We start from the raw sequence: 20,180 nt of genomic DNA, 5'->3' as shown, positions 1-20,180 counted from the left end.
GGGGGCTCTGAGGTCGCCCTCGTGGGGCCTGCTCCCCCCCCCCCATACTGGGGGGCTCTGGGATCTGCTCATTTTGACCGGGGCTCTGGGCGCTCCGCTCGCTGGGGTCTGCCCCTCCGTAGGGGGATCTAGCGCTGTCCTCCCCTCTTCCCTGCAGGGGTGAAGATTTGTGAGGTCTGACCCCCCGCTTTGGGGTCGGTGCCCCCCCCCCCGCTTCCCCAGATCGTTCTCYGCCAGGGCCTGGGGTCTCTGAGTGACTGCCGCCCCCCTCTGCCGAGCCGCTGGCTGGAGGGGACCTGTCCCCGCTCACACGTGTCCTAGTTGGCCCCTCGGCCACCCGGTGTGCCCTCTTGGTGGGAGGGAGGAGAGCTGCAGGCRGGCGCCTCTCCCCCGTACAAGACCCCGGTGTTGCTCCCTTTTCCCCCCGTCTTCCCTTAAATCGCTCCCCTGCTATAAAGCTCCCAGCCCCACTTTGGGGGGAAGCACTGGTTCCTCTTTCCCTGTCTCCAAGGATCCCTTGGCTGGAAAGAGGGATGCCCCTCTTCTACCCCAGATCCCCCCCTCTGCGCTGCCAGAGAGCTCGCTGACTTGTCCACTCTCTTCCACTGACTTTCTTCTGTGCTGGGATGGGTAGAGGCAGCCCTGGATCTTGTTTGCTGAGTCTGGTGTTGTCAATAGCTTTAACATCCTCAGTGACCAAAGCAGAGAATTGCCTCAGCTCCCTGTCGTGGGATGCCCTCCTTGTCTCTTCAGAGCCTTGCAATCTCTCCTCCTTCAAGCCTACCAAGGAGAGAACTGGTCCGTGCAGCCAGAAGATCAGTAAGAATGGTGCATTTGGTGGGTGGAGAAGGTAGGAATAGAGTTTCTCTCAAAAGCACTTGATGAATGGCAAAAGCCTTTCTAGGGTTGAAACCTTGATGGTCCATGCTGGAGCTCTTATTTCCTTATGCAGCTGTGTCTGGGAAAGGGGGAACTGCATCTCCCTAAATCCCTTCTCCTTTTGAGAAGGTGGCTTTGAGCCAGCCCAGGGAAGCTCCCTGTGCCCTGCAGGAAGGGAGAGCCCAGAATGCCCCGTTATGTCCTGCACTGCCTGAGAGGAGCTGGGGAGGGAGCTCAATTTGTTCTTGACATCTCCTAGGGCTTCTGCTGTTCTGTCTCTGTGCCTCTTAGGAGGGAAGGGAGCTTGTTTTCCGTACTACTGTATGACCTGGAGGGTTCATACCTGCCTTAGGATCGCCGTGTTACCTTTCTGAGTCCCAGAGCGTGGCTGCCCGAGCCTGCAGTCAGAGGTCTTGAGGGATTTGGTCAGATTAGAGGTTCTGAGAAAGAGCAGTCAGACAAGCTGAAACTGGTAGGCAGCTGTGGGAGGCAGTAATAGATACCTGTGCAAAACCTCCTTTCGTAGTGTCATCTGTGACTCTTTGACAGCTTTCTCTGCTGTGTCTGAAACTAATGGATGGTAATAGCACAGTAACTGCTTTGAACAGGGCCAAGTAAAGGACATCTGCTCTCCTCCTCTCTTCTTGCCTAGTCACTCTTTCTTGGTTGAAGATGCCCTGGGGCTTTCCAGGTTGTTATTATAGTGGTACACTTCTGTTGCATGGGTTATGGTTTGCTAGATACATAGCAATACATCTTAGCTGTGTCTGCAGTTCACATTTTTTATGTGATTCTTTTTTTTTCTTTTCTTTTGCCTGAAGGATGAAGGAGGGGTCCAGAGACTCTCCCAGAAAAGGGGTGTCAGGAAAGCCTGTGTCTTGTTTCAGAGGCCCTTCTGTGCCTTGATCTCAGAGCGGATTGAGGGGTTTTGGGCAGTAGAGCTGGTCTCAAGCCAGAGGGGTTTTGTTGTTTGATGGCTGCTTTGTTCTGAACAGCTGAGCTTGGGAGTTGAAACAAAAGTTGCTTAATCCTTTTGAACTGCCCTCCTAATGTTATTGAGACTTAGTACCGCCCATGGCCATTGGGGCTTCAACGACTTGCATGTCTGTGCTCAAGTCCGGGTTATTTATCAGTTTCTTATAATAGCAAATCCCTTTGCAGAGCGAGGAATTGAGGGGGGGGGCTCCAGCACTGCGTTATGTGAAGAATTGTGTTTATCGGAGGTCTTAGCATGTTGTTCTGCGAGGAACTGAGCTGCCCTGCGGCAGTCTGCAATTGTTCTGGTCCCTGCGTACAGGAGAACGGCCTCAGGTCCTGCCATTACCTGTAGGAGCCCAGGAACRGGCATCGTATGTTTAGATGCATGCTGGCTTGTCGCAGCAGTTTCAGTTCTGAAATGCGTCCCTGCTCAAACATCTGGAGCACTATGAAGGGCACACACAAGTCATCCAGAGACAGCAAAGCTGTGTTGAACCAAAGCCAATTTCCCTTTCAGCTTCATGTGTTGGACCAAGTGGGATYGCATTCATGGCAATTTTGATCTTGTTAGCTTAGGGCATTTTTCATATATGCTTGATGCTACTGTTGTAGAAGATGACCAGGCTTTGAAATAGCTGGCAGGTTTTAGAAACACTGTTCTGACACTTCAGAAAGACCAAGAAGCTGTATATAGGAGCTCACATTGCTGTCTTTGCTTCAAAGACCCTATCTTCTCAGTGCAACTCCAGAGCTGCAGGGTGCTATCTGGGTAATTACTGTTCCGGAGGTCTCTGCAAAGCAGCAGTGTTTTAGTCCACTATGCCACAGTAATTTATAATATTTAGTGTGATAGCTGATAGCAAGTGCTGTATGGATGGTCTGTAATGATCTTTCTTTCTTTCTTTCTTTCTTTTTTAACAGCTGCCCCTTCCTTGCAAGTCATCTGACCCTGGCCATCCCCATCATTGCAGCTGTCCTCTTCTTCTTTGTCATCAGTTGTCTGCTCCAGACAAGCTTCAGAGATCCAGGTATCCTGCCTCGAGCCACCCCAAGTGAAGCTGCAGACCTGGAAAAGCGAATCGGTAAGACCTCTGTTCCTTCTCTGGTGTTTGCTTCAGTGCATGTGTGTGTGTGTGTGTGCATTTCAGGCTCAGCGAGTCTTGGTGCCTTAGCGGTCATCTCAGGACAAAAGGGGCCAGAGCATTAGATCAGGAGGCTCTGCAGTGTCTTAGGAGCCCTGGTGAGAGAGGTGTGACAAGCTCCYGTAGCACAGCAGGCTGCCCCTTAAGAAGGGGATCTGCAGAGAAGCAGTGGTGGTTTCCTTTTCTGTTTAATCCCATCACTTTCCCAGGCAAAGCCSTGTGCAAGGGATTGGAGGCTGTATCTATTCTTGTCCTCAGGACTGAGACTTGACTGGGCTGTAGCCTCATGCAGAGTTCAGATGATGGGGAACTGGCAGTATCAGTGCCCTAAATGTTCATACCGGTCGAGTCTGTTTACCAGCAACTGGAGAAGTAGAGTCTTCCGTCATAATCACTCTGTGCCGTGCTTTTAAGCAGCGACAGTGTTTTCATGATCTGAGCATTGATTCAGATCTGGGGCTGGGATTTGTGATGATCTGAATTCCACGGAATTTTCTCTGAATTCTAGATTCTAGTCCAGGCTGCAAAACTTGTTTTTTCTTTCCTTTTTTCCCTCCTGGAAGAACCAATTCATTGCTACTGCAACATATTTTCTATTTTCACCATGTAACATGGCTGTAATATAGAGACCCTGATAAGAAGGAAAGCTGATGAGGATTAACTAAGTAATATTTTTAAAGCTGCTGAAACCAGAAGCATGCCTGGAAGATAAAAAACATTCATGCTTGGCCTTTTGTTGCTATTCCTCCATCTTCTGGAATTTGAAGGGAGAAGTTCCCATGGCCAGCAGGTGACAAACAGGATCCTTGAGTTAGCTTTCTGGATCAGAGAAGTCTGTCGAAAAACATGCAGAAATGAAGCCTTCTTTTTCTGTTTTAATGAGACAGTTGCAGCTAAACTCAACTAGTGCTGAAAAAAAGACCATTTCTACCCTSAGAATGGTTCTGCAGTCAGCTGAATCTATTTTGAATGTAGTCTACTGCTGAATGAGTAATCTTGTCTTTGACTGTTCTTGCTACTGCCTTGCATTGGTGTTTGGGCAGTCACCCAGTGAGCAGGAGCAGGGATTTGCCTGGACAAACACTGACGTGGTGTTTCTTGCTACTGTCAGCACAGGGAAGGTGGCAGAAYGATGAAGCAGGGGAGCAGAGAGCAGGACTGACTTTATGGGAGAAATGGTGAAGTAAAGGGACCGTGGATTTGTAGCCTTAAAGCACCCTGCCAGGTTCCTGGCTGATGTGCCTGGAGTGGAGGGGGGAGATGACTGACGCTGGGATTTTTTCTGAAGACTTCTGTGAGAAGGGACTGGGCATGTAATCTGTGTGTTAACTGCAAGTGCACCACCCCTCATGGAGACTCCTGCTGGTTTTAGTGGATTTCAGAGCTGCTTCTGGTAAACCACAACAAATCTCTACTTATGCTGGGCTGCAGACAGTGAGGATTGAGCTCAAAAGCTTAAACCTTATAAGGAAAAAGGCTGTATGCTGTGTTTAGCCCCYACATCCTTGCTTTTCTATACATATTTCATTCTGTTTGTGTGAATGCAGTTATACCAGTGCTAAATAGGTCTCCAGGTGAAGGCACCAAAGCTCAACTGGAGAGAGTAGGTGTCCTGTTCCAGGRGCATTTTTGCTTGTCTGTAGTTTTGCATAGTACTGACCAATACCATGAAGTTGACGCATATGTGCATGGAACAGATTTTGCCTGGAGTTTCAAGTAGCCTTTTCTGTGCTTCTGGCTGTCACGGAATTTCATTTGGGCTCATCTTGACTTCTCTGAAACTCTTTGCAAATCCCATCCTTCCTGAAGGACACWCTGGGACAGGTGAAGTGGTGACAGCAAAAGACTTAACTCAGCAACTGCTGCTGCTGTTAACCACCCACACCCTGTTTGTGCCTCTCAAAAAAAGAGCCTGATCCTGAGGACAGACTTGCAGGCTTGGTGCTGAAAGGGCTGGCTAGCTGTTCTGCTTCTCTGTTTTGCTGAAAGAGAGGGTAGAGAGTGAGAGTGCCTGTGCCTATGCCCTTTTCTTACACGGAGTTAATTACTTTGAATGTTGTCCAAACTAGGAGGGATCTTACCCCATAAGTTTTCCTGCAAAATATTGGTGGCTAGGACTTAGGATAATTAATTTAGAAATGAATGGGTTTTTTTAAGGTTATGATTTGCTCTTTAGCCTGCTGCACCTCAAGGTCTCATTTATTAACGGTTTCTAACAGATTGCTAATATCTGTCCCTGTCTAAAAACTCTGTCAGACTGTCTTTATGGTAGCCAAGAAAGTGTATGCAGTCAGGATCTGTGGACTGCTTTGATGTCGTCCTTTATAACAGATGCCTTAGCAAGCTAATGTGAGACGAGTTGAATCTGTCCCTGCTGAAAATGGTTGCAGGGCAATAATTCTGGGTCTACCCATACAGCTAGTTTTAAAATATCCTCAGRGCGGTTACCCATGTTTCTATTTAAAAGTGCGTAAAGCTGGTAGCTGGYTGCAGAAGCTGCCAGTTGTGCCAGCTGTTACTGTTAATATAATCCATTCATTTTCATCTTAGCCCACTCACTGGTAGATCTCTGTTTTCAAACATTTCATCAAAGTTGGGAAGGTTCTTTTAAGAGTGAGCTAGATGAGTTATGAAATGACCCCCAAAATTGCAAACATGATACAGAGGTTTCCCAGCTCTCACTGTTGCTGATCAGAGAAAGAGACTGCAGCTGTCAGTCCCAAATTAATAGTCARATACTAGCACAGCCAAATGCAACTTGTAGTGTCCTTAAAAAATCTTCAATTTCARCCAAGAGAGAGAAGTTCCCCTTGTGCTATTAATACACATGTGTCAAATTTCAGTGAAATCTGTCTGGAGCACTTGAGACCTGTCTGCCCTCCTTCCCTTCTATCRTGAAAATGAGTCTCTTGAGCACGGCTGTGCTGCTGGCTTCAGCTGCAGGTTGGAGAGCTGTGCTCTGGCAGTGGCTGAGGATGCTTTTGCTGAGGTTACCCTAACGTGACGGTTCCCTGACTTCTGTAACTTTGATGCTGTGCATACAGTAGAGGAGGAGCCGCGTGTGCGTTAACAGATCATGTGCCTGCTTTTGCTGTGATCTGTTAGACGTGTAGAGATGAGTTGGTGTTACTGGGCACGTTGACCCTGCTGCTTTTATGCTTGCTATTTATATATTGTTTTATGTTTTCAAAGTGTTGGGCAGATATTATTTCCTCTTGGCATCCCAGCAGCATTTCCACTGAACACACAGCAAAGAGAACGTAAACAGTGCTCTAAGGAGCTGACTGGAGTTCCTGGCTGCCCACTCTGAAACAAATCCCGTAGGCTGAGCTGCCTCTCAGCTTTAGCATTAAAGTGATGAGAGTAGGCGAGCACGTGCCATCCCTTATTCTGCCAGGAAGCCGCTTGGCTTGGGGGCTTTGGCTGGGACATGTGCTAGGTAAGATTTCACCTGCCCCGGTTTGACTGTCCCTCCTTCCCCTTGCAGATAGCATGGGTACCTCTACCTATCGCCCGCCAGCCCGCACGATGGAAGTGGTCATAAACAAGTACGTGGTGAAACTAAAGTACTGCTACACCTGCAAAATGTTCCGCCCTCCTCGAACCTCTCACTGCAGTGTCTGCGACAACTGTGTCGGTAAGTCCAGAGGCTGGAAATGTGCGGACATCCCTTGTGGGAGAGGGGCGGGCGAGTGTGTTAGATTCCCGGGCAGATTGGTTTTGCTCCTTTAAGGGACTGTGAAGCGAAGTACTAAGTAGTCTTTCTTGTTCCTGTTTAAAATGAGAGCAACGCCAGTGCAGTGGTTTGGGGCTGGGGGACACCACGTCCAGTTCTCTGTGCCTTCTCTTTCTGTGGTTCTGGGAGGACTGTATCATGAGGTGTGATTAAAGCCTTCCCCAGAGGCAGAGTGGTGGAACAGTGCTACGGGCTCCCTGTCTGCGACCTGGCTGTAGGCAGGGCTGCCCCCCAGCCAGCATAGATTCTGATTTAGCCCTTCTGTGTCCTCCTGCTRTGCCCTCAGGTTCTGGTGGGACAGGAGGAACAGGAGAGAATGAAGATGTGAAGAAAAGCCTCTGGTAGCTCCACACARCCAGGCCCTAGGCAAGTGCAGGGGGATGAGCAGGGCAAGAAGTGTGAGGATGACATGAGGTTCCCCACTCAATCTGGCCATGCAACAGCAACTTGAAYTGTCAGGAGGGTGGCGTTTGTTTGAACAGCATGTCCAGAGAGTAGGCTCCTCATGGGTAGGCTCCTGGTTGTGCGCCGCACGCAACCGGAGGCTGTGCAGTACGCTGTCTGCAAGGGCAGCTTGAAGAACGAACGGAACGACTGACCTGAGAGTGTTGCAGGACCCAAAGACTCGGGTAAAGGAAAGTCTGAGAGTTGCTGGGTGCCATGTGTTTGAGGATAGTTGTGACTCCTCCTTGCTCTAGAATGACTCACTGGAAAGCAGCCGTGGCTGGGATAGCATGCAGAGGGGAGCCTTCTGGAGGAACAGACATGTTCCTACTTTGTTGAGTTTTACTTGCATTAGTCGCCCCTGTGCTACGGTTACAGCAGTTCTGTTAGTTTTAAATACAACCCTTTCATTAGAAGACAGCTAGGCTTGTTTCCAGATGTATTGCACCTGCTCTGGGTTCCCAGGCAGTTTGTGTGGTTTTAGAGGCGTAACTTCACAACTTTGAAAATTATTTTCTGCTCGGAAGAAGGGGGGGGGACCGATGCACAGAAGGGGAGCAGCAGCGCTGAGTGCACACACCCACTACTGCCAGAGAGTGGAAAAACATCTGCATTTTCCCTTCTTTCGGTTTTAGTAATGGTAGATGTTACTGGTCACAAGGTTAGTACTTACGCAGGGTTTGGAGAGAGGAACGGTTTGGCCTTTAGTGTTATAAAAGGGCATGCGAGCAGGCTGTAGCGCTTTGCTGAAACTTTGTGCTAATGTACTGCTGCTAAGAAGTTCTGACCTTAAAGGGTGGCGGGTGGAAACTCAGTTTGCAGCCCCTGGATTTGCGGAGGTTCGGCAGAGTTTGCTCTGATGCTGTGTGCAAGGTGACAGCAGTCCTCACAATGTTCCTTTTGTTTCAGAGAGGTTTGATCACCACTGCCCCTGGGTGGGCAACTGTGTGGGGAAGCGCAACTATCGCTACTTCTATGCCTTCATCCTCTCCCTCTCCTTCCTGACAGCCTTCATCTTTGCTTGTGTTGTCACCCACCTCACTCTGCGTAAGTACTGCGGATACTAGTAGCGTTGAGCACTACGCTCCTGGCGATAAGCGACTTGAGGCCCTACTGCAGCACGAGATCACTGTTCTTAGTGGACAGAGTAGGGGAAGGGTCTGGTCTTTGCTGATTTAATACGAGCATGAATGCAGCATTGCCCGAATAAACTGGGCCTCAGACTGCAGGGAACCTTGGATCCACCCTGCACCTTACTGCAGAGAAATCGTGACACTTGGTGACTAGGTTGTTCCCCACAGAGCAGATGAGTTGTGTGTCGTGCTAAGGCAGCAGTGGGCTGGAGGGCTTTGGGCACATGTACCCTGGATCTCACAGGGAAAACGGCTTGCCTGTCAGCCCTGAACCCCGTGGAGCTCTGTCTGYTTACTGACGTTTCTGCAAAGTTACAGACCGCATATATTTCATGCGCAGCCAGGCAGATCGTCTGACCTGCAGGGGGGTGGCTGTGTACTCGGGAGTGGAGCAGGAGATGCAAGACTGCCTGATTGAAGGTAGTTCCTTGTCCCGTTTTTGCTTTGCAGGCTCTCAGAGAGATGGATTCCTCACCACTCTGAAGACAACACCTGCAAGATATCCTTCTAATGCTATGAGTAGCTCAGACGGCCAAGCTCTGATGCAGCAACACTAGTAGTGTAACATGGAAGTGCAATAAGTTCTTTCAAGGGGCACCCTCATGTACTTTCCAAAACCTAATTTAGGCTCCTAGCTACCTGGTTGGGGCAGGCAGGCATCTCTCCATTTGTAGACTGATACCAGCACCAAACAAGTAGGACTTTTAATTCCGTATTTAGGTCACTGCCACAGCTGGAATATCATTTCTCTGCTCATTAAGGCAGGGACTAAGGCTTGGTAGCAGAATTGTTTTGCAGCTTGCAAGATTATGTGGAAAGGGGAATGGCTAGAGTAGACTGTGCCTTGGTGAATGCCCTCAGATCAGCACAGGGACTGGGAAGGTAGCAGCTTACCTGCCTTCATAGCTGAAATACTCTCCACTTGTTGGGAGTGGGGGAGTCTTTTCCCTAAAAGGAGAGGTGGGCTTGTACCTGTGTTGTGTGGGCTTCTTGGCCAAACCCTCAGAAGCCAGGGTGCTTACAAGGCCCAGGACCTGTGGTCTTCACCATGAGTACCTCCCAAAACAGCCCTTTGCCTCTCCCTGCAAGAAGATTTTGTTCCCTGAGATTTCCTTGACTTTTCTCACTGTACTGGAGCTGGTGATTTGTTTTTTCTCAGTCTGGTCTATTTTGGGCCTCTCAGGTTTTCACACTTATTTAGTTGCCTCCAACTTGACAACGAACGAAGATGTGAGTACCTAGATGCTTGTCTTTTCACGGAGCAGGCCCTGAAAKGTGCAAGTGGGGCTGCCAGCCCTGCTATGTTCTGAGTAAGGTGGGGTTTTCAAGGAGTCCTCGACTGGGTGCCTTGGTGCGGTGTGTTGAGTAAAGCATTCTGTTTGCATTGCCTATAGTAATTCATAGCAAAGCAAATATCCTGTGCCTAAGGCAGATAGCTGAGTGGGGAGAAAACAGCGCRCAACAGCAGCAGGGCATCATGTTGGGAGGGCAGCAGATGTTACTTGGCAGTGTCAGGCTAGGAAATAACTAGCTGAGATGTTCGAAAGGTTGCACGCTTTTTTTTTTTTTTTTCCCCCTGGCCGATATGCGGCCTTGTTTAAAATTTGGAGTTCTGAGATTTAAAAAAGACAACTACCCCCTGAGATTTGGGTTTTAGCTTGGGACATGGGTGATCTTAATTCAGCATTCTGTGTAACCACAGATTTCCTGTGAGACCCTGGGCAAGTCCCTTTGTCTCCGTCAGTTCCTCAAGTGTAATAGGCAAATAATGTACAGACATCTTCTAAAGATATTTACTCTAAAGACTGTGATGCGTGCAGACTCAGAGAGCCAAATGAGATTGTATGGCAAGGCAGATTGCATGGAAAAGCAGGATCTATCTGATCCTTGGAAGGAATCAAAATTTGTCCTTCTAGTCACAAATACCTGTAATGCTTGCTTACATCGCTACAGAAGAAATGTCTGCGTTTTTTCCCTCCTCCTCTGTTGTGTTTAGAGGTATTGGCAAAACTATGGAACACTATGAAGGTTGCATCCTGGTGCTGAGAGCACAGAGGCACTGAGTCCAGAGCATACGGCCCATTGCTTCTCTCATTGCATTGCCCGCATTGCCAGACTTGGGCTGCACCTGGGGAGAGGAAGTAAAAACAAGAAGAGGAAATGTGGTAGTAAATGGTTCGCTTCAGCCAGTGGCTTGAGGCCGGGTATAGCATCTGCCCACTCTTGTGTGCCTATGGTTGACTTGACTGGGGTTTCAAAATCAGTCCCAGTGACAGCTGCTCAGGGTGTGGGCAGATGACATTGTTTCCTTGTGTTAGTGGAATGGCCTGGGAATCCCCTTGCTGTTTGTTTAGCCTGAGGAGCACAGGAGGTACCATTAGCTAGAAGCTCTGCTCTGGTGAGCTTTCAGCCTGGTAGAAAATGAGGGAAAAAGAGGCTGGAGTTGAAGGCAGTGACACTAACAAGTAAGTTTCCATGAAGCTTGAGGAGGGCACAGCTTCGGAGCTATGTAGTCATGGGGTCGAACCTTGGCAAAGGCAGGAGAACATATTGCTGTCTCCTCTGGCTGCCTTTCTGTAGCTGTCCTCCTTTCTAAAGCAAAGAGGAGGAGCAAGCCAGAAGCTTTTTGCCTTCTGAGCAAGGATTTGAACTGACTCTGTTATCATGTAACTGTCTCGTATCGCATCTTTCCCATCTTAATTTGAACATATTTTTTTTCCTTTCAGATCAAAGGATCCTGGTCAAATAAGAGAGGCTCAGAGTTTGCTAATCCTTACAGCCATAAAAGTATCCTCACAAACTGCTGTGCAGTGCTGTGTGGACCATTCCATCCCAGGTAAGAGCTTTTGACCTCTACTATATTAGGAAGTGCATCCTGCTCTGTGAGAGGGGCCCCAGAAAGCACAGGTTTATTATGATTCACAAGAGATTGTGTCAGCCAAACACATCTACTCCCATGATGCTGAACATCCCTCATCCATGAAGAAGAGGAAGCAGTTTCCTGGTCTCTGCAGAGAAAGACTGGAGAAACATAAAAGTAGATTTAATTCCTGTACTGCAAGAATTGAGCATCAGGCTGTAACTCTTGGCAAGTAGTCAGCAGGGATCTGCACCAGGCAGGTGTTTAAGCAACATTCAGATTGCCTGAACTGCTTTATAGCATCCTACCAATTTCTCTTACCTGTGAGTTAACCAGAACAACTATTAAAACAGAGGCAAAGGCAGGCAGTTCCCTCCAAGTGTAGTGAAATAAAACTTTGGGCCTGGAGCATGGGCAGCTCCAGGCTGCGTTTCCTTCAGTCCAGTCACCGGTGTGGAATTATCACTGCTTTGTCACAAGAGGGTGCAATTGGGCAGAGTTAGACTGGAGTCCTCTAGCACTTGGCTGCTGGTTGAGGTGCAGGTTGAGGACCTGCACTCTGACTTGGGAGCTCTTAGTCTGTCTAGGGCACACAGGTCTCCTTGAGACAATGTTTTGTTTGGGATCCGATCTGGATTTACACAGAGCATCCCAGAGGTGCCAACTCAGTGTAATGTGACAGCAGGGAAGGTGTTTAAGGTTTCAAGTAAGGTCACATAGCTAGAGTCGATGTGTTCTCTTTTTGTGTCCTGCCCTGCTCTCTGAAGTACCCCTAACCTTCTGACTGGTCCCAAGGTGCTGAAATGCCACTGTTGCCTTTTGGTAATGATACATCTGCAGACTGAGAGAGCTGAGCTGTGTGGCAGGAGAGTTGCATTTTACTCCAAGCCTTTTCTCATTTATGTTGTTTTCCTGTTGTAAAGTCCCTTCCCCAGTTCCCATTTGGGTTTGTGGTGACCCAGAGCTTTTACTGACTAAAGACTGTGGTGGCTTGAGTGATATGTTTGTGGTTTGCCTAAAAGACAGGAAGCTGTGTTGTCCATACCGCTCCTGCTGATGCTTTGGTTAGCAGCTCCCACAAGGAGACCCATTTCTGAACGGCTGTGGCATGTGAGCTCCCATCCTTGCGCTGGGGGTGTCTAGATGTCAGGAGGATCCTGATTTTGTGGACAGAGTTGATTTAGCTGCCTAGGCCAGCTGAGACAGCAGCTTCTGAGCACATATGCTTGACACTGAATGGATCAAGATCTTCTGCTTTAAAACTCAGTGCTAGGATGGGGGCAATTGCTTGGGGTGGCTGAGCAAACCAAGATGCTGTACTGACTGCAGCATGTTTTCTGCTTCTTCACTTGGCAGCTCTCATGAGACTAGGGGAAGGGAATTTTCACTACCAGACTTACCCTTTCTTCCCCTTGTCCAAGCTTTAAATGCCCTGTTTTGTGCCAGGTATCTCTTTCTGTAGAAACTGGTTGATTTAGCTACTGTGTAGCTTATAGCCTTTATTCTGTGAGAGTTGTAACTCCTCTCCCTTTACACTCTCCCTCTTGTTTTCCAGTTTGATAGACAGAAGAGGATTTATTCAGCCAGAGGTCGGGACCCCGTCCAGTCCTAAAAATGAAATCCCCTCCTTTGGAGCCAAAACCGACACCAGCATGGTAGGAGGCATTCCCTAGTGGTGCTGTGACATAGCCCAGTGCCTGTTGTGCCTGCACCTAACTCCAGCCAATACCTTCCCCTCTTACCATCTCCTTGGCCTCAGGCGGGACAGCCCTGTGATGCAGAGCTGCCAAAGACTCAGTCGAGCCATACATTGCCTTTTTTTTTATTTATTTATTATTTTTGTTTATTTGTCTCACTGTGATGTGGACCTTCGACTTTCGACTGATAGAGCGTAACAGYGTGCAAGAACCTCAGACTCGAGCAGAAAGCAGGGGATCCTCACTGTACCTGGGAAGCAAATAGGTCTGGAGAGCTACCAGACCTCTGACCTCTGCTCCAGAGAGTCGCTGTGTTTACTGCAAGGAGTAACGAGGTGGGCCAAGGAGGGGAGGTGGACACTGGCAGCAGTTCACGCTCTGAGCTGTACTGTCAAGCCTCATCTTTTGGACTGACAGAGGTGGAAGTTGCCTGGTATTTCTGATATCTCCATGAATGCTGCCGCCTCCTCTGTGCCAATGTGGAGGGGTTTTATCTCTTAATGGTTGGATACTCAGCCTGCTGCAGGAGCAGCTTTTTTCCTTTCTTTCTTTTTTTTTTTTTTTTTTCCTGGAAGCTGCTGTGCCTTGATAAATTGTGGCTGTTTTCCTGGGAGGGCTCCCTGGTTCCCAGCAGATGTGGAAGCTGGCTAGATGTCCCAGCTGTCAATTGATTCTGTTTACTGTCTGGTCGCTGAGGAGTACTAAAGAGCTCTGAGTGTTTTGGCTCTTTCAGCCAGTAAGAGCGTGTTTTGCAGCAAGGACACAAGTTAGGAAGAACCTCGTCTTCCTGGGGAAAAGGAAAAACGTGCAGTGTTCTGCAGCTCTCATGGTGAGATGCTGCTTGGAAAGGGACGGTTGTAGGATTTGATCTCAGCTTGCCAGGAAAGCCTGGCTGCATCCTGTCTGTAGGACACTTAAAGGCAATAGAAGAGTAGGTGAATTTTGAGGGTCACGTCCTTCCTAGCTGGAGTTACACAGAGGAAGCAGTGAGTGGGTGCTGGTCTCTGATAACCTCACGTTGTGCTCTTGGTTTGGGTTTCTGGCCAACAGACTAGAGCAGGACTGTCCACAGCACCGCAGGAACGATTCCTGCACGTGTCTCAGCATGTCCTGAGCAGCCCTCGTGCCTGCAGAGGCAGCCGGGAGAGCTGGGCTGGGCAGCCAACTCTGCAGGTTACTAACACTGGAGTGTGCGTAGAGGAGTCACAGACCTTGTTAGCAATACTTGAATTGCGTTATTAAAAGCTGCTGGATATTTTTGCACATTTTGTAGATTTTTTTTTCTATGTAGAACATTTTATATTCGGTGTAGATAGTGCTGTGCATGTTAGCACCAGGGCAGAGACTTGCCGTGTTTTGTGTCAAGCTAACTGGTTAGGTTTCCGTGGGTCGCACGCATAGATTTCAACCTCAGGTAGAGTCAGCACATCTGTGGGGGTGGCCTGTCCCCACTGAATTGGCCAGCGTTGTGCTTTACGCACCGTGAGTGACGGAGCCAGCCCGTGGGCCGCAGGGAGCTGCCCCTGCTAGCGCAGGCGGAGGGGAGCGAGGTTTTTGGTGCTGCTTCGGGGTGTGCTGGGGGGGGACCGCAGGGCAGCAGCCTTGAGCTCAGTTCTCAGAGCTCCCTCCCAAACACTGGCACTCGTTGTCAACCCAGTTTGGTTGTCAGTTGTGGGATGTTACAGACATCCTCAGCCCTAACATCAAAAGAGCCCCTTTGCCTTCTTCCYTTACCTCTCTGGGCATGGGATGTGGAAAAGCAAATTCCTGGGCTGCTTTTCCTTTAAGAGTGGATTAATGTTTTGCTTCTCGCACCTTGGAAAGGTTCCTCTTGCCTTATGTTTCTGGCTTCCTGCGTGGAGATCGTGGTGTTTGTTTGCTGTGACCCCTAGCTCAAACGTTCCCTCTGCGAAGAGCGAGAGCTGCAGCCTGACAGCTTCCCGTCGCCGCGAGAGGGCAGGGCGACTCGCGCGGGATACGCTGACACCCACCYGGTTTACTCCCGGTGGCCACTCCAAAGTCGGAGGGTTTCCACCAGCCGTTGCTTAGCTGTGTGCTGCGATCCTGCGCTCTCTGTGCAGGTACCTCCGGGTGGCTTTGCCGCCCTGGAGCCTCTTTGGCCTGCTTCTTGCCAAGAAGGCAAGGTGAGAGTGTGGCAGCTGCTGAACTTCTCCCGGATCCCGGCAGATGGCCCTCGCTGCCCGGGGCAGCTCCGTGAAGCTCCCGGTGCTGCTCTGCCAGCCGGGCCCAGCTGGCCCCCGAGCTTTGTGCCATCTCCGGCCCCCGTTCACCGGCCAGGCCACCTTAGTGTGACAGCGTAAAAGCCAGTGTGGCATCTGGAGAGGAAGTGAGCTGGCTACTATGCCCTAATGTCCCTGCTTCTCCTGCCCTGATGCTTCCAGAGGGGTTTGTCTTCAAGGAGCCTCRATGCTACCTTCTAGCGGCAGGCTTGGGGATAGGGCAGGAGAGCCAAGCTTGCGTGGAGAGGGGCTGGTGCTCCGGGAGCGAGGAGCTGAGACTGCCCGAGGCTGGGGAGGGCAGTGCGTGGGGGTGCTATCGGGGGCCAGACACCTTCCTGCTTTTATTTAAACCGGTTTCTTTTGTTACTCGRCATAATAAAATTATATTTTTAAAGAGTTAATTGCTTGATTTTTTTATTTTATTTATTTTTTTTTATTCCTTTAAGATGTGAGGGGGCAGGTGTCTGTTTTTAATATTTCACTGTCAGGTGGAAGTTGGATTGTTTGTTAGTCTCAGACTTCTCCTGGAAGCTCTTATAACTTCATGCAGGATGGGGCCACAGAGGACATGTAGCAGCAAAGCCCAGCAGCAATTTGTGGTGCCCTGGCTCTTACTAGAGCCGAGAGCTTTTCTCTGGCCCGTAGCTATCCTGCAGCTGCTGGAGTTGACACAGCTGTGATTGCACCRTCTTACAGAAGCCAGCAGCTGAGCATCCTTTTCCCACCCATCTCTCATGTTCGCTCGGTCCAGAGCTGTGCCAGGACTGGAGTCTCCCTGTCTAACCCAGCGCGCTGTGTCTCCACTGGCAAATGCTGAGGTGCATAATCTCTGGTGTCTTCTCCAGGAGGATGCCTGCCAGGACTTTGCCATTTCCTGCACAGCCTGATGGAATTTACCCCCTCCTTGGATGGTTGCACTGCTTTCTGAGGGCTAGCTGGTAAGGAAGTGCTTTTTCTCCTCCCCATCATCCACTCCAGTGACCCATCTCATCTCCGCTGCATGACCAGCTCTGTCCACAGAGTCCATCACCTACCAGTTGTGTAGACATCTGTGTGTGCCGACATCCCACTGTCGCGGGAGGCGGTGAGCCCCGCTCGCYGTCCCGGTGCAGGGCTGCGCGCTAGGAGGGTTGCCGGCGGCCTCGGAGAGGAGAAAGGGAAGGTCTCTCGCAGCTTTGCGCTGGGGCCTGCYGAGGGACGGAGCCGACGGGCTCGTGTGCGTTGAGGTGGCGTGCGTGGTGGTGTTTGGAGGAAGCCGCGGCGCTCGGGGCCGCGGGTTTGCCGAGCCCAGAGYGGCAGGCGCTTGTTGGCTGGGCTGCGGCCGCGGTTTGTTCTCGGTCGAGCTGCGGTGCTGCTGGGGTTGCGGGGAGCCCCCAACTGATGCAGAGATTTGGTGTTTACAGCGAGCTGCGGCCCGAACAGAGGACTGGGAGCCTGGAACAGTTTTCTACTCCCAGCTCCACCACTGCTGCGCTTTGTGGTTCGGTCCGTCCCATCCCTCCTTCCCCTTGCGCCTCAGTTTTGTTCTCTAACCCGAGGTTTGTCCTTCCGTGTGCCCAMAATGAAGGTAAGTTCTTTTTGAAGCACGCTGTGAATTAGCGTTACTGCGATCCTGTGCCTGGCGCTGGGGGCTCTGGATGCCCCCCTTGCCTCCCGTGCTTGCATCCCTGCCTTCTCCCTCCATCCGTGCAACACGCCGCGAGCTCACCGGGCTAGAACCGGGCTGCCGGAGCCGCTCTCCCAGTCAGCAGAGACAGACCTTCCTCCCTGCTCGTATCTCATCGCTGCCGTCCCAGCGTGGTCTGCAGAGCAGGTTGGATTTCTGGACCTCGGCGCCAGCTCCTGTGCGGAGCTGCCACATCCYGCAGTGCCTTGTAGGCAGGCAGCATCTGCGGCACGTGCACCGAGGCAGCAGTCACCCCCAGGCTGTCCAGAGGTTGTGTCCGCGCGGAGGAAGTTCATAGAATCACAGAATCAGTAAGGTTGGCAGGGACCTCTGGAGATCATCTAGTCCAACCTCCCGGCTCAGCGGGGTCACCTAGCGCATGTTAGACAGGGTTGCATCCAGGCAGGCCTTGAAGATCTCCAGAGAAGGAGACTCCACAGCCTCTCTGGGCAACCTGGTCCAGGGAAGAAATCCCCCCTCACGTTCAGGCGGAACTTCCTGTGCTTCAGTTTCTGCCCATTGCCTCTTGTCCTGTCACACGGGACAACTGRAAAGAGTTTGTCCCCGTCCCCCGACACCCTCCCTTCAGGTACTTAGACACATTGATCAGATCCCCCTCAGCCTTCTCTTCCCCAGGCTGAGCAGGCCCAGCTCTCGCAGCCGTTCCTCGCAGGGCAGGTGCTCCAGCCCTCTGATCATCCTCATAGCCCTACGCTGGACTCTCTCCAGTAGCTCTGTCTCTCTCGTACTGGGGACCGCAGAACTGGACACAGGGCACATTGCTGGCTCATGGTCAACTTGTCCACCAGCACTCCCAGGTCCTTCTCTGCAGAGCTGCTCTCCAGCAGGGCAGCCCCCAGCCTGTACTGGTGCCTAGGGTTATTCCTCCCCAGGTGCAGGACTCTGCACTTGCCCTTGTTGAACCTCGTGAGGTTCCTCTCTGCCCAATTCTCCAGCCTGGCCAGGTCTCTCTGAATGGCAGCRYAGCCCTCAGGTGKRTCAGCCACTCCTCCCAGCTTGGTAATTTCAGCAAACTTGCTGAGGAGGCACTCYRTCCCCTCATCCAGGTCATGGATGAAGAAGTTGAACAGGATGGGACCCAATACTGAGCCCTGGGGGACACAACTAGCCACAGGCCTCCAACTAGACTCTGCGCCACTGATGGCAACCCTCTGAGCTCTGCCTCTCAGCCAGTTCTCAGTCCACCTCACTGTCCACTCGTCTAACCCACACTTCCTGAGCTTTTCTAGGAGGATGTTATGGGAGACAATGACAAAAGCCTTGTTGAAGCCAAGGTACACAACCTCCACTGCTCTCCCCTCATCTACCCAGCCAGTCATTCCATCATGGAAGGCTATCAGATTGGTTAAGCAGGATTTCCCCTTGGTGAATCCCTGCTGGCTACATCTGATCACCTTCTTTTCCTCCGTATGTCTGGAGATGACATCCAGAAGGAGCTGTTCCATCACCTTTCCAGGGATGGAGGTGAGGCTGACCAGCCTGTAGTTGCTTGGGTCCTCCTCCTTGAAGACTGGAGTGACACTGGYTTTCTTCAGCACCTCAGGCACCTCTCCAGTTCTCCATGACTTTTCAAAGATGATGGAGAGCGGCCTGGCAACAACATCCGCCAGCTCCCTCAGTACCCATGGGTGCATCCCATCTTAACCCATGGGTTTGTGGATGTCTAGCCTGCCCAGAAGGTCTCTAATCCTTTCCTCCTCAACCGAAGGAAAGTCTTCCCTTCTCCAGACTTTCTCCCTCATGTCCACGCTCTGGGATTCCTGGGGGCTGCCCTTAGCAGTGCAGACTGAAGCACAGAAGGCATTCAGCAATTCTGCCTTCTCTGTATCCCTTGTCACCAGGGCCCCCGCCCCATTCAGTATCGGACCCACATTTTCCCTAGTCCTCCTCCTGCTGCTGTTGTATTTGAAGAAGCCCTTCCTGTTGTCCTTGACATCCCTTGCCAGACCCAATTCCAAMTGGGCTTCAGCCTTCCTTGTYGCATCTCTACATACCCTGACTGCATGCCTATAATCCTCCCAGGTAGCCTGTCCCCTCTTCCACATCCCGTGTATTTTCTTCCTCTGTCTGAATTTGGCCAAGAGCCCCTTGCTCACCCAGGCAGGTCTCCGGCCCTTTTTGCTGGTGCCTCCTCCTGTTGTGCACAGCGGGGCCGAATCCCGCCGCACGATGTGCTGGGCACTAACACCTTGCCTCTTGGTCTTTTGGGACGAGTCTCACGCGCCCGATCCGTCCCGGCCCGGGTTAGCTGTAGGATAAACCGCTGTCAAACCTCTCTACCGCTAAGACGACGCGTGTTCGATCCCGTGCTGTTCTCTCCTCTAGCCGGCCTGGATGAGCCTCYTTGCTCTGCTTCCCGCTACCTGCTTCTCCTTGCAGTACTTCTGGCACTGACCCCCCCTCTCTCTCCCTCCTCTCCCGTGCGCCGTGGGCAATGCAGTATGTTCAGGGCACTGAAGAGCTCTTGCRACTGCAGCCCTCTGCCTCTCTTGGAGCGCGCCAAGGGAAGCCGAGACGCCACGGACAATCCCGGACGTCGGCCATTACCACCACGTGTGCCTCCGCTCGGCCGGGCCGCGCGCTGCCTGCCTCCCGCCGCCGGAGAGGGGCCCACGCTGCCGCGCACGAGGAAAAGCCCTCGCGGCCGCCGCGGCAGGGGCCAAGGCAGCCGCCCCCGCCCGGTGCCAAGCTTAAAGCCATACAGTCACCCCTCCCTCCCGAGCGCAATAACTGCGGCTCCCGCCGCCGCCCGCGACCGGAGAGACTCGTGCAACCGCGCCGAGGCCGAAGGCGGCTCCTGTAACCGGCCTTACGCTGCGGTGAAGGCGTCTCCCCGCCAGCAGCTCCTGGAAGATGCCAGGCAATATTCGAGCGGGCCTTCAAGACCAGCAGCTTCGCGCGAGCGTGTCCACGGCCAGGGCAGCTCCTGGCCTCGGGGGAGCCCGTCTCCGAGCCGCTTTGGCGCGGCCGTGCACCCGCGGGGCTCCTCCCTGACGGTCGCTAGCGCGTGTAGAAGAGTTCACCCTTCGAAACGCTTCCCGCCGAGCTCTGTGTTTTCTGTTTCGTCCCAGCGCGGCTCTGGTTTTAGGGCAAAGGGGTACGAGCCCCGCAGCGGCCCGGCTCGGCGCCGCCTCTCCCCTTTCCGCGCTACGCAGTCGGCGGTCCTGGAAGGACGCGGCGAGGCTGGGCCCTCCGGCCGCAGCACGGCTGGACTCGCCCCATCAGCAAAGCTTAGACTCCGGCAGGATTTGCGATCTATTTTTGCCTTTTACTTTTGTAACAAAAAAATAAAAGTTTCTCCTATTTACTGTACGTGAGCGCACGCTGCTCTGTGCTTTACCAGCGCCGCGGAGCTCCTCCCCGCGGCACGGCTCGGGCCCGGGC

The 20,180-nt window shown here is 51.7% G+C and overlaps 1 protein-coding gene across 3 annotated transcripts; it reads left to right on the top strand.

Annotated features, from left to right (window-relative positions):
• The first annotated feature begins 2,758 nt into the window (after window positions 1-2,758).
• On the top strand, window positions 2,759-19,310 carry ZDHHC18 (zDHHC palmitoyltransferase 18). 3 transcript variants are annotated; one of them, XM_085304973.1, is made up of 9 exons: window positions 2,759-2,939; window positions 6,487-6,636; window positions 8,089-8,226; window positions 8,763-8,811; window positions 9,440-9,542; window positions 11,039-11,148; window positions 12,728-12,827; window positions 15,955-16,047; window positions 19,237-19,310. In XM_085304973.1, the coding sequence occupies exons 2-8, from the start codon at window positions 6,492-6,494 to the stop codon at window positions 15,994-15,996; spliced, it is 687 nt and encodes a 228-aa protein (XP_085161099.1). In that variant the 5' UTR covers window positions 2,759-2,939; window positions 6,487-6,491; the 3' UTR covers window positions 15,997-16,047; window positions 19,237-19,310. The 3 variants fall into 3 exon arrangements, with proteins under 3 accessions (XP_085161099.1, XP_085161098.1, XP_085161100.1); XM_085304972.1 differs by lacking the exons at window positions 15,955-16,047; window positions 19,237-19,310 and adding an exon at window positions 13,061-15,510 and having other exon boundaries at window positions 2,760-2,939; XM_085304974.1 differs by lacking the exons at window positions 15,955-16,047; window positions 19,237-19,310 and having other exon boundaries at window positions 2,760-2,939; window positions 12,728-13,152.
• Window positions 19,311-20,180: the final 870 nt, after the last annotated feature.

Source organism: Rhea americana, unplaced genomic scaffold (assembly GCF_003343005.1).
Source record: "Rhea americana isolate MKP2758 unplaced genomic scaffold, rheAme1 scaffold_215, whole genome shotgun sequence".
NCBI lineage: Eukaryota > Metazoa > Chordata > Aves > Rheiformes > Rheidae > Rhea > Rhea americana.
This window is presented reverse-complemented; position numbering and strand designations above follow the sequence as displayed.